At 44.6% G+C, this 11,637-nt stretch overlaps 1 protein-coding gene across 2 annotated transcripts; it reads right to left on the bottom strand.

Moving 5' to 3' along the window:
* Positions 1-158: 158 nt before the first annotated feature.
* On the bottom strand, positions 159-11,085 carry si:dkey-262k9.2 (uncharacterized). 2 transcript variants are annotated; one of them, XM_015948982.3, is made up of 8 exons: positions 10,984-11,085; positions 5,705-5,765; positions 5,284-5,316; positions 2,906-2,938; positions 2,250-2,303; positions 2,091-2,159; positions 1,922-1,964; positions 159-945 (listed from the first exon to the last, which is right to left on the bottom strand). In XM_015948982.3, exons 2-8 carry the CDS (start codon positions 5,754-5,756, stop codon positions 900-902), a joined length of 330 nt encoding a protein of 109 aa, XP_015804468.1. In that variant the 5' UTR covers positions 5,757-5,765; positions 10,984-11,085; the 3' UTR covers positions 159-899. The 2 variants fall into 2 exon arrangements, with proteins under 2 accessions (XP_015804468.1, XP_015804469.1); XM_015948983.3 differs by lacking the exon at positions 10,984-11,085 and adding an exon at positions 8,977-9,074.
* Between the last annotated feature and the right edge of the window lie 552 nt (positions 11,086-11,637).

Genomic DNA, 11,637 nt, shown 5'->3' with positions numbered 1-11,637 from the left:
TTAGCGCCCTCCCTCACAATGAAAAAGACACTGCTAGTATTTCCCCAATTATTCCACAGCCTTTTACTTTTTTCCTCCGCTCCGTCAGACCACGCTTCCCGCTACTCGTGTAGAAAGCATTCATCTAACACTCCACAGCATTCAGAGAGCTATTTACAATATGCAAAACTAAACAGAGAGCTTTTCAAACTGAAAGAGATAGAGAAGTGAAAACATCATTCATCATGATTAATATGCAGCTTTGCTGAAAGTGTGTGTTTCCACTTGCTTCTATTTTACAGCTTTTGAATAGAAGGAGAAAAGGTTTGGCCTTTTTCCTCCTGCACTACCTCCCATCGCTCCCATTGGGCCGGGAACAGAGGATGTCAGACAAGTGAATAGGAGAATAAGTGAGCGCTCAGCAGGCTTAGTGTGGATTAGCGTGGTTTGTCTCACTCAACGACCATTTCAGAGACAGGTCTGCTCCACATGCAGCAGAAATACACTTTTACTGCTTAGCTGGTCAGAATCATTTCCCGTAGCAGAAAAAATACCACAGCTATGCTAAATTATCTCTCAACAAAGACGCTTTAAGCCATATGCCCCGTCTTTAATTTAGATTCTTCAAATAGAATCCAATTAGAAGGGTTGAATGTGTTCCAGAAGTCTGGGCTAAACCGTGGGCCTATGGGAGTACAGAACGACTGGGACAAAGATAAAAGCGTGCAGCAGCAAAAAGAACAAAAGCTTTGCATGTGTTGTGCATGCACGAGGATGTGTGGGAGTGAGTAGGAAAATGAGCAGTGGCAAGCAGGCTGTTGTGCAAATAAGTTTAACTGTCCTGAGTCAGAGAGGAGGTATAGCCCGACGCGTCGCCCCTCCCTTGGATGTGTGTTGTAGGGCTGCGGCGCTGCCAGGAATTAGATGGCCTCCTTCACGTTCTGCTCCGTAGGCACAGAGTAAATCCTGGGAAAGAAAGAAGAGCATTAGAAACATTTTTCTAACTGCTCTAAGTTAGAAGAAGAAATACAGAATAAAATAAATTGTAAGCTGAAGACTTTGCGTTGTGATGAAGGACTGTAGAACATTAGGACATCATCTCACGGTGGGAAACTGTTGATCCAACCAACCAGAGGCTGCTGTGTGATTAAGCCTCTTTACAACAGTGCAGCACCCCTAGACGCTACATCTCCTGCAGCCAGCCCCAGATGTTGCAGAGGATTTCACAGCTGCAGGTCGACTTGGGTGTCTTCTCTGTGATGCCTCTTCACCTGCTGCCTGAATCCGCACTCCACAACCCCGCACTCACACGTCGTGCTATTACACTCCACCTCTAGTACAAAAGAAACGGATTACGCTGCTAAAACTCCAACAGCAAATCAGGGAGAAAGACAGCTGAGTGCAGCGGCTCTGCAGAACTGGTTTAGGTTGTTTTGCTGTCAGACTGATTGTTGTCAACAAGCCAAGGACATGTTTACTTGTGAGCACACAGCTACCTGCTCATGACTCAGTCTGAGGTGAGTTTTGGCGCAGGTTGAGTCCAGTCGTGTTGGGTCTTGCAGACCCACTGACAACCATTGTTCGATAGGCGGGGAGCGATACTGGTAGCTGTGGAGGACTCAAGATGCATGATACTAGTTGTTCTACATGTCCAGGCGGGCTCCAATGGGTGGCTGCTGGTGATGCTTCAACTCCCAAATGTTTTTTCTACTTCTGAGCCGATGATTTGGATTAAGTCAAGCACAACGTACAACCAGTAATGAGGCTGTTACCCATCCGACTGGTTCTGTCACACGTAGACAGACTTGACACAAAGTGAAAGCCAAATTTCTAGGCAACAACTGGCTAAAAGACTTGAAAACAAACCCGTCTTACAGAGACGACTTAAAGCTAACCTCTTATATTGATGACTTCTGTAGAGAAAAGTACAAGTTAAACTTACGCTTGCTGCCGAAGTCTCGTATTTCGTTTGATTAGCATGACGGCTGCAAAAGAAAAGAAACAAAAAAGGTCATGACTCCAGAAGAGAAGCTAATATTTACTTTGCTTTACGAGGGTGCGTTTGTGGGAAGGAAACGTCCCGACATCCCAGCACAACATGAAAGACGTACCGATTACGACTGCGACAGAAAGAGCCACCACTGCGACGGCCGCGACGACGATGATCACGGTCATCTGATCTAAATGAGCCAAACATGAAACGGCCGACAAATTAAAAGTTTGATTCTAACTAAATGAAATGATTGAAGACTACGAGATTATGAGCTTACCTGAGGATTCTTCTGTACCTGTGGCTTTGTCCGTACCAATAGCAACTGCAGTGTCTAAGAGATAAAGAGAACAGAAGTCACACTCCCAAGAATTATTTACCTTCTCACAAGATTAACCATCATTTCCTCAAACCATCTGTAACTTTGGTTAAATAAAGTCGATATTTCGACTATCTGAGTGAAGCCACTGAGCGTGTTGTAAACAACTGCAGCCATTTAAAGCAGTCAGGCCGCAGCACTGCTCCAAAGCAGGGCTGTAATTCCATCAGATGCCCATCAAAGTGAAGATGAGGAGTGACAGAACAGCGTGTGGAGAGAATGAGAATGCCAATGTTGATTAGATGACCGACAGCATGGCGGAGATGTCAGCGTGCTCGTTGGCCTTTCAGCAGGATCCACGAGGCCCTCCAGAGAGCTAATTGATTCCATTCAGGGCTTAATGGTTAGGGGGAGGTAAACGTCAACAGGGGTCACGGCCCTCCGCACATCTCGCTGGACTGGAACACCCTGCACAGCGCTGACTTACTGACAGTAATTAGAGGCCATAACCTTCACATTCTCTGCTCCGGCCAGCGGCCATTACAGTGTTCATGCTCATGACACAGAAGAAAGCACAAGCCACGGTCCAGGCTGCTTCTGGGAGGTAATGAACTCACCTCTGTCGATGAAGTCGTCCTCATCGTCGCTTTCTGTGAAAAAAGCATCAAAACAGCATGAAACAAACTGATGGCCACCTCAAAATTTACATTTTTCACCATTTATTTATTAAACCATGTAATAAATTAGCCCTTATTGACTCAAGGTAATAAAAAAATGTGGTGACGGGATGGAGTTATGATAGTTTTGTTCAAACCTCAGACAATACCTCTCAGGCCGTGTGTGTGTGAATGTGAAATTTTATCTCAGCGGCTGTAAAACTGCCTGAGCTACAGACACTTTCATGTTTGTTGACGTCGATTAGCGGTGGCGGCCAACTTGACACAAAAAGTTAATGAGTTGTAGATGAATACCCAGTGATTATTTTCAAAGAGTTCAATCAAAATCCATCCAGAGGTCCGTGACATCATTTAACAACAGACAGACAATGATGGGCGACTGTGAAGCAAATGTGAAATCAGCCGGAAAAAGATTTTTGTCGCTGTTTTTTGTAAATGTGATCTAACAGGAAGTGTTTGCTCTAACCAGTCGCTGTTTATGTTTGAGTTTGGTTTCAAACCCGTCCGTTATCTGAACTGCTTTATGAGGGTTGTGGGGAGCTGGCGATTCCTCCCAGCAGTCAGTGGGTGAGGGGCGGAGTCTCCAAGCTCCCTAAAGCTGGGCGGACACTGTGCGACTTTTTCACTCGTAGCACTCAGCTTCAGCTCAAACTGTACGACTTCCTCACAGGGCAGATCTCACAAGTCATGTGCTCACACTGCATGACCCAGTTCTCACATGCAACACGTCGGCCCTAAAATATGCTAAAAATAGCAGTTTTTACACAACACGTCAGACTTTTTTGTCTTGTTTTGCCTGTTGTCCTTCGGGAGTGCTGCAGGAGGACACACAGCGATTTATGGGGGTTGGAGGAGGAAAACGAAATAAAGAAAGTAAATATGTGTTTTGTGATCAGTTTAATTTGACATGAACACGACAAACACGCTTTCTTGACAATCTTTGTGAGTAAAAAAACGTGTAGAAACAAAAAACAGCGTGTGTTATTAGGGAAATAGCGGGGAGCGGCGTTGATGCAGGATTGCGCACGCGCCGTGAGCGGTTCTGATACTTTTTGGGTCGCAGCTGCTCACAGCGCCGCTTCAATAGTGCGATACCCTCACGAGGGATGAGCAAAATATCAAACACGCCAGAAGTCCATGCGACCTCACGACTGCTGATTGGCAGCTGGTCACGTGATGTTAATCGCCTCTCGTAACCCCCTGTACACTACATGACGCTCAGCGCAAAACTCGCCCCGATGTTGTGGATTCTCGCACGACTGGAAAATCGGCTCAAAAAAGTGAAAAAGTCGCACAGTGTACGCCCGTCTTAACAGGCATGACTTTGGTCCGTGGGAGGAAGTGGAGTACCTGGAGAAAATCGAAACATGCAGAGACCTACACGCAGAAAAGCTGCTGCCTGGATTTGAACCTGCAACTGTTCTACCAACTGTGCCACAATGCAGCCAATGATTTAACATCATGTAATAAAAAAGAAAAAGAGTTGTACCCAGGTGAGTGACAGCTGCTTAGTGCTTCTGCTGTTGTTAGAGGAGACATGCCGAGACCTTATTTCCTCGCTGGTCGAGACTAAACGCGTTCATAAAGAACTTCTTTGCACTAAATTCCTCTCATATGAAGCAGTTTGAGCAGTTTTATTCCAGCGGGCGTAGCACATTTCTGGGGTGTCCTGTCAAGTACCCGGTCCAAGATAATGGGTATACTATATTGCTTACATCCTGTTTTTGTGCTTCAGATACGTTTTAACATGGACACATGTGTCCCTCGGTCTCCTCATCCCCACCTAAACCCACGTTTCCCATCACTTCTTTATACTCCTCCAGTCACGGGTGAATTAAACCTTTATATATTTAGAGTTTTTCTACGAGGTATTCTTCAAGCTGTTCCGTGTCTGCCGCTAGATATTCTCGACTCTCTTTTTAAATATTTTTTTATTTTTTGAGGGGGCAATGGTGTTGCTGTTGACAAATTTAAAAGAAGTGGCATCCTGGTCAATCACAAGCTTGCAGTCTCGGTCTGGCGACGATGACAGCAGAGCATAAATTAGGCTTAAAGCTGCTAAAAGCTGAGAAGCTCTGATATCCAGGAGGGGCTTAGGGTAGAGCTGCTGCTCCTCCAGCCTGGAGAGGTGAGAGGATGTTGTATGCTTTTTTTCCTGCTTGTGACATCACAAACGGAGACCTTATCAAATGGTTCATTTGACCTAAATCAACAGCTGGGTATTTCATGTTTGGAGTGTTTCAAAGGCCCCAGAGACCCACATGGCAGCACAAAAGGATGCAAAAGATGAGTTTTGCCCAGAAATGAATGGTACATACCATCACCTGATCCACCAAAGTCCTCTGAAGAAACTGCAAATAATAGAGAAACAGTAGAATTAATGCAGTTAGAGAGTTCAAATGGTGACATGTGAGTGGTGCTGTAGTAATACCATACACTCCAGAGCTACTTGCACATAATGTACATAAACTGGAGCTGCTTTTGATTCGCTCTACACCGGGAAAGGGTTCAGCTCTTCTTTGTTCATGTTCTTCCCTTCTATGTTATTCTAGTATTGTTTGAGCAAACAGATTTTTTCACTCAGGTTCTTTTTTCAGTGCAAGTATTAATCTTGCTGCACACAAAACAGAGAGTGCGCATGTGTCGGTAGTTGAGGAAAACAGTTTTCCACTGGATCTCTGCATAGAGACCTCCATTAGATGTTTATCAGCTGAAAGCGTTGCAGAGATGAGAACGTACCAGTGGCAGCTGGCAGCAGCAGCAGCAGACACAGGAACAGCAATCGCATCATCTTCAAATGCTGCAGGGGGGAAAATAGAAAAACAGGCTGCAGTGTTAAAAATATCAGCTTTTAATATCCAGCCACTGATGTGAATGAAATCTAGGTGTTTTGGTTCAGAGCTGGCTGTGATGGAAAACAGAACTGGTTCTATTATTGGGCCTCGCTCGGCACTCTCAGTTCCAGGATCCACCAGTGGAAAACCACAAGCTCTGAGCCAAGCCTCTGTGCCGTTGGTTTAAAATGCTCACATGCAAATCTAGACAGTAATCTGAGATATGTGACGGAAAGAAGGGTAGAACAACAATATTTATTTCCCCCCCCCCCCCCCCCCCCCCCATCATGCTCAGCAGGGAAAAAAAACAGTTGAATCAAGTTTTTCACTCTCCACTAGCAACAAGTGTCTAGGTCAACATTTTCCTTTCTTGTGCAACGTTGTGACGTTCCAGTTCAGCAATGAGAGTTTCCACCGACTAAAGAAAACACGCCGAGAACAAAGGAGAGAATTCTTATCGGACTATTTGAAAAAAGGAATCAGCCTTATTTGATTTGAGTTTAATGAGATCATTTGGTGGGTTAGAGACATTTGTGAGTGGCCTCAGTTTGGAAAAATAAAGTTTTAGACCACAAGGACTGATAAGCTAAAGGCTAGTGCAGGAACTTTAAAGACCAAGGGCTACTGATGTCATCTTTAAACAGGTTACGAATTATATTTTTACAAACCTTTACACCAAATCTTGCATTATGTCATATTTTAATAACACACACCTGCATGTGCTGGATTTTACCATTGTTGCTTATATTTAGATGGAATAATAATCTGTTATGGAAATTAGTTGGTTATTCAACCACAATATACGGTTACATACCAGCGTGTGTGTGTGTGTGTGTGTGTGTGTGTGTGTGTGTGTGTGTGTGTGTGTGTGTGTGTGTGTGTGTGTGTGTGTGTGTGTGTGTGTGTGTGTGTAATGAAAACAACTGAACTTCCTCATGGCGAGTGTCCCATAGCATACCTCATGTCCCTTTCCTATTACAAGCACATGGATGCGAAGCACAGATGTGCTTGGCCTCCTGAACAAAGCCCCTCAGCTGCTCCAACACAATATGAGCACTGATATTTTTAAATGAGAAATCATGTGAATGACCTTTCTTCTAGTCGAGGACCAGCACGGAGCTTCCTTGTTCGGCCCGAGCCATTGAAATGGACTCAGACTCTAAAGCCAGTGGTGTGAGGACAAAGAACGTCTCTGTTAGCTTCAGGAACCTCCTCATTGTTACCCATTTACGTTGTGTTTTTGTTTCCCGTACAGTGAGGAAACAACTCAAGTGAGCCCCGGCGGCCCAAGCAGGAGGCGCCGAGTCACCTTGTGAATAGCATGAAGGTGATGCAGGAAGTCAGATTTATCTGTTGTTTTCTTATTAGGGGTCTGTTTGTCCCAAATCCTGCAACGCTCCACCATCACTACACCATACTGCTGTAGTGAATGAGGAAATAATCCATCATGTAAGGATAAATGAGCCTCGTGTGAGGCCGAGCAGACGCAGGTACAAGATTATCTTCAGTCTGAAAACAGCAGCAACCGTTTTGGTTGATTGTATTGGGAGAAAAGATGTTAATCACACAGCCGAGTCTGATTGGAGAGGGGAGTGTCGTGTGGTGGTGTGAAGTAAATCTCCAAACACAACCAACCTAAGAAGCTGCACATAAACGCCCCTCCTGTATCCAATTTGCTTTTCAGAGTCGCTTTGGGTGAAATAATAAGCTGATCCAATTTGCAAATATTTATCCACCCAGTCCACTGCTTCTACATCCAAATGACTCATGACGCCTGTATTATTTTCCAAATTGGGTAATATATTCTTGTACGTTTGAATTTGCGCTTTCATGCCAAAACCCAATTTGCGACATATAATAACCGGCAGCATGCTCGTAAAGCAGCAGCACCAGCTGCCGTCTGGCTGCAGGGTCATGAACACATGATGAAACTGGAGCGCTTCACTGAGACAGGGACATACAGTAGACGTGTTGGTGTGTTTGGAGAGTTTTTCATCCACTTCCTCTAATGAAGGTTCCTGCTGACAGAGTTACCACTGACCCTCGCGTCAGTTCTACTAGAATCACACCTACAACACATAAATCCTGCTTAATGGGAGCAGAGCGACAGCTCAGCGTTCAGAGGGGGTTCCTGTTGAACGTTTATGAAAAACTAAAATCCTACCTGTTATGGTTAAGGTCTGAGAAATGGAGACGAGCTAACGACCAGCCAAGCAGCTCCATGACAAACGGAACTATGTAAACTTTCACAAGCTCATTCGTTTCTCTGTACGGGGTTATTCTGCTGCCAGCATCATGATGTTTCTACCAGATGTGTTACAGCAAGCTGCTGTAATCAAACACAACTATTAAATCTTGGTAAACAGCAGACTAACGCCAAGCCGACCACAGTGTGAACGTTCAGAAGATTGTTTTGAGATAGCAGTAATCCACTTTAGTCCCAGCTGTGTTTGAGTTTAAGAGCCGTGCAGGGAAAAATCCAACAGTTTCTCCAAACGGACAGTCCTCAAAAAGCTACCTGCACCAGGTAAGCTATGGACTGTCCATCTCACTTTAACATTAAACAGAAGAGAAGCTTTGCTTCCAACCCAAGCAAAGTTCACTAAATGTTCACTAAAGGTCTTTGCAGGGGATTGAGAAACGGTGTATCTGTGGTCTTCACAGGCAGCCACTGCCTGGTTAGACACTGAGCCAGAGAAGTCTGACTTTAAAGATTACTGTCACAAAAGAAAAAAAGATTGCATTTATCATAAATATATGGCAAAGCTCCGATCCACTCGCTCTGAAAGGAATCAGCACTACAAAAGGCAACGGAAACAAATCATCTGTTATTCAGCTTTAACCCTCTCAGGCTCAACATAAGTTCTGATAAAAGGACGAACAGCCGAGTCCTTCAGGGGAACTTCTGAGTTACAAATGCTCATGAAACACGTGTGTGGAGTAAGCAGGTAGGTAGGTTTTAACTGTTGCACATCTGCTACGCCTGCCTGCAGAGGGTTAAAGGCAGGTGCTTCTGGTTCAGCAGAGAAACTAAATATTCTTCATGAGACAGTTCTGCAAACTCCACCGCTGCTGTTCATCTAAGAGACAGCGGTGTAAATTCGCTGTGTAGCCTTTACACTGCAGGAGTGTGACAGGAGCACCGTTTAAACATCTGACAGGTAATCTTAAACTTACCCTTCTTTAGAAAAGGCCGAGCGTAGCAGTGAGGGATCCCAACCCTGAGCCGCGAGGGTGAGTTTGTGAGAGGCCAGAGCCGTCACTGGGAAATTACTGAGAGGATATGAGCGCGTGTCTGATTGTGACGCCTGCAGAACATCCTGTGTTCGCCCGCCACCCCTGAATGTGTGTAAAAATATCCAACAGAGATGATCTACAGACTAAAAGATACTGGCATTCAGCCTGAACCGTGTTCTAAACAACAACAAACAGATTCAGGACACACAGCACTCTGGCCACTGCAGCTCAAGTTTTCTCTTTATCAGACGGAGACAAAGCTGTTCTTTATTTTGTTAACAACCTCACCAGTGGACTTGTCCTGGTCCCACTGAAGGTTTTTAAAAGCTCGTTCATCTGAAAGCAGCCACGTCAGACAGCCACTAAACACGACCACTTTAGAAAAGGGTCGTCTTTCACCAGATATCAGTGCAAAAGGAGGCATCACTGCTCCACTTTTACCAGGTGACACACCAGGTTTAGGTTTTTAAAGAGCTAAGCAGCTCTAAGAAGACGGCAGTGAGAGACACACACAGGAAGTCGTGTGTGCGGTGTTGTGTGTGACAAGTCATGGTTTTCTTTAACCGCCCATCTCTTCTGTTGAAGTTGTTCTCACATCTGAACGAAGAAAAAGTCTCACACGTCCTGCTTAGAGCCAAATTTATGATGTTTGAGGTGCAGAAAAAAACAAGATGATTCAGAAACGTGATTCAACTCGTTTCAAAGAAATTAAAAATAAATGAGTATCAGGGTGTGTTAGGAGACACGATGCAAACTCAAGGATTGCTGCCATTACCCGCCACAAAAATGTCTGTTTACATACGGAAAAAATGATGCATGTAATGTTAGATCAGACGTGGAACTGACGCACTGACTCACCTCCTGCCTGTCATGAGCCTGTCGACCTTCTGCGGAGTGGGCCAAGTGCAGTACGCTAACCTGCCTTCATCTACCTGGGGACTTCACTGCCACCTCGTATGGTGCACGACGCACCCCTCAGTGTGTGCTTTTCTGTCTAAACTCTTGCAGCTGTGGGAAAACTCCATCACCTTTCTGCCTGCTGCAGAACCAAACAAGAACTTTGCATTCCTTTTTAAGAACCAAGCAAAAAAAAACTGCAGCAAAAATAGAATTAAGGAAATGTTTATTATACAAATAACGAGACGCAGCCAATCACAATAAAAACAACGACGTGTTGATTGATGCGTTGAGACATTTGGTGCACAGGTGTGCAAATAAGACTTCTTTGCCAGCTTTCTCCTTACGTGACGTCTTTCTTGTTCCAGTTTGTAAAGTGTTGTCAAAAGCCTCAGTTTGAAGGAAAATTGTTAATGTTCTACAGGACTGACGATCTAAGGGCCGGTCCGAGGGCCGAGGGCCAGCTGGGCAGCAAAGCTGTCGACGGTGGAAACATTTTTTTAAATGTTTGCATGAAGCGCTGGGAAAAGTTGGAGATTGTTGCTATTTTTAGACATCAGTTAAACACGTATGCTGATGGTTTCATTCAGATACCAAGTTAAGCACTGCTCTGCTGATCCAGCTGCACAGGTAGGTCTGCAGGACTCTAATAACCTTTGATTCAAAGGTCACTTTTGCACAAACACCACACTATGGTACACAGCCAGACTTGTTTTTCAGTCTGTTGGTTCTTTACAAAGCGCTGTTGCTCTTGCTCTTGCTCTGCCGTTTACACACAGCGGTTTGTTTTTATTTAAACTTGAGTCATTTGGCTGTGTCCCACTCCTTTAAGAAACAAACTGCTAATCTGTGCACCATGAGACAAGCCAGACAGTTTTCTTTATCACCACCTAACAAGCACAGTTAAAGAGAGACTGACTTATTGAATTTTCTACTTTTCATGCACTTCTACTTCATTCAATAGGAACTCCCAAAATAAATCCTCACAATTCACAAAGCAAACTTTTACATCATTGCGTTTGTAGAATTACAGCTGAAGGGTGGACTTACATTCAGATGAGTTGTTACACAGAGCAGTTTCTGCACAGTGCTGGTATGTAGTTTCTCTCACTCCAAGGTGCTCACTATCATGGAAACTGCCAGTGTGCATGCTTTTTTTAAACACAGGTGTACTCAGAGAGGAGGAACCTCTCTTGATTGGCTGCTGAGCCCAGTGAAATCTGACACCACCCTCTCTTTTTGACTGTTATCTGCTAAAATTGCTGTGCACACTCCTCTGAAACTTGTGACCATGAGTGATAGTGTTCTGTTTGCTGTCAAAAAGTCACCTGCTGCTTACTGGGAAGCGTGTTTTTGTTAATCATGCTGTTGTTGGCTTATTGTGGTCACTTCCTGCTGTTTTAGTTAGGGGTGTGACCCCTTATCTTAAGCCACCTGTCTGGAAGCTTTTCAGCCCAGCCTGCTGCCAGAGAGGTTCCTTCCTACTTCCTGCTCTGACAGCAACACGTCTGTGGAGATCTTCCCCGTAGGGAGACGGTTCTCTCAGGGTTTACTCCTGGGGTGAAGCCGATAAGAAAGATGATTTGAGGATGCTGGAGAGATTCCAGCCCACGGGGATATTTAGAATAGAATAGAATAGAATAGAATAATCCTTTAATAGTCCCACAAGGGGAAATTTGGTTGTGTCAGCAGCAACATCACACA

This window comes from Nothobranchius furzeri, chromosome 5, assembly GCF_043380555.1.
Source record: "Nothobranchius furzeri strain GRZ-AD chromosome 5, NfurGRZ-RIMD1, whole genome shotgun sequence".
Lineage (NCBI taxonomy): Eukaryota > Metazoa > Chordata > Actinopteri > Cyprinodontiformes > Nothobranchiidae > Nothobranchius > Nothobranchius furzeri.
This window is presented reverse-complemented; position numbering and strand designations above follow the sequence as displayed.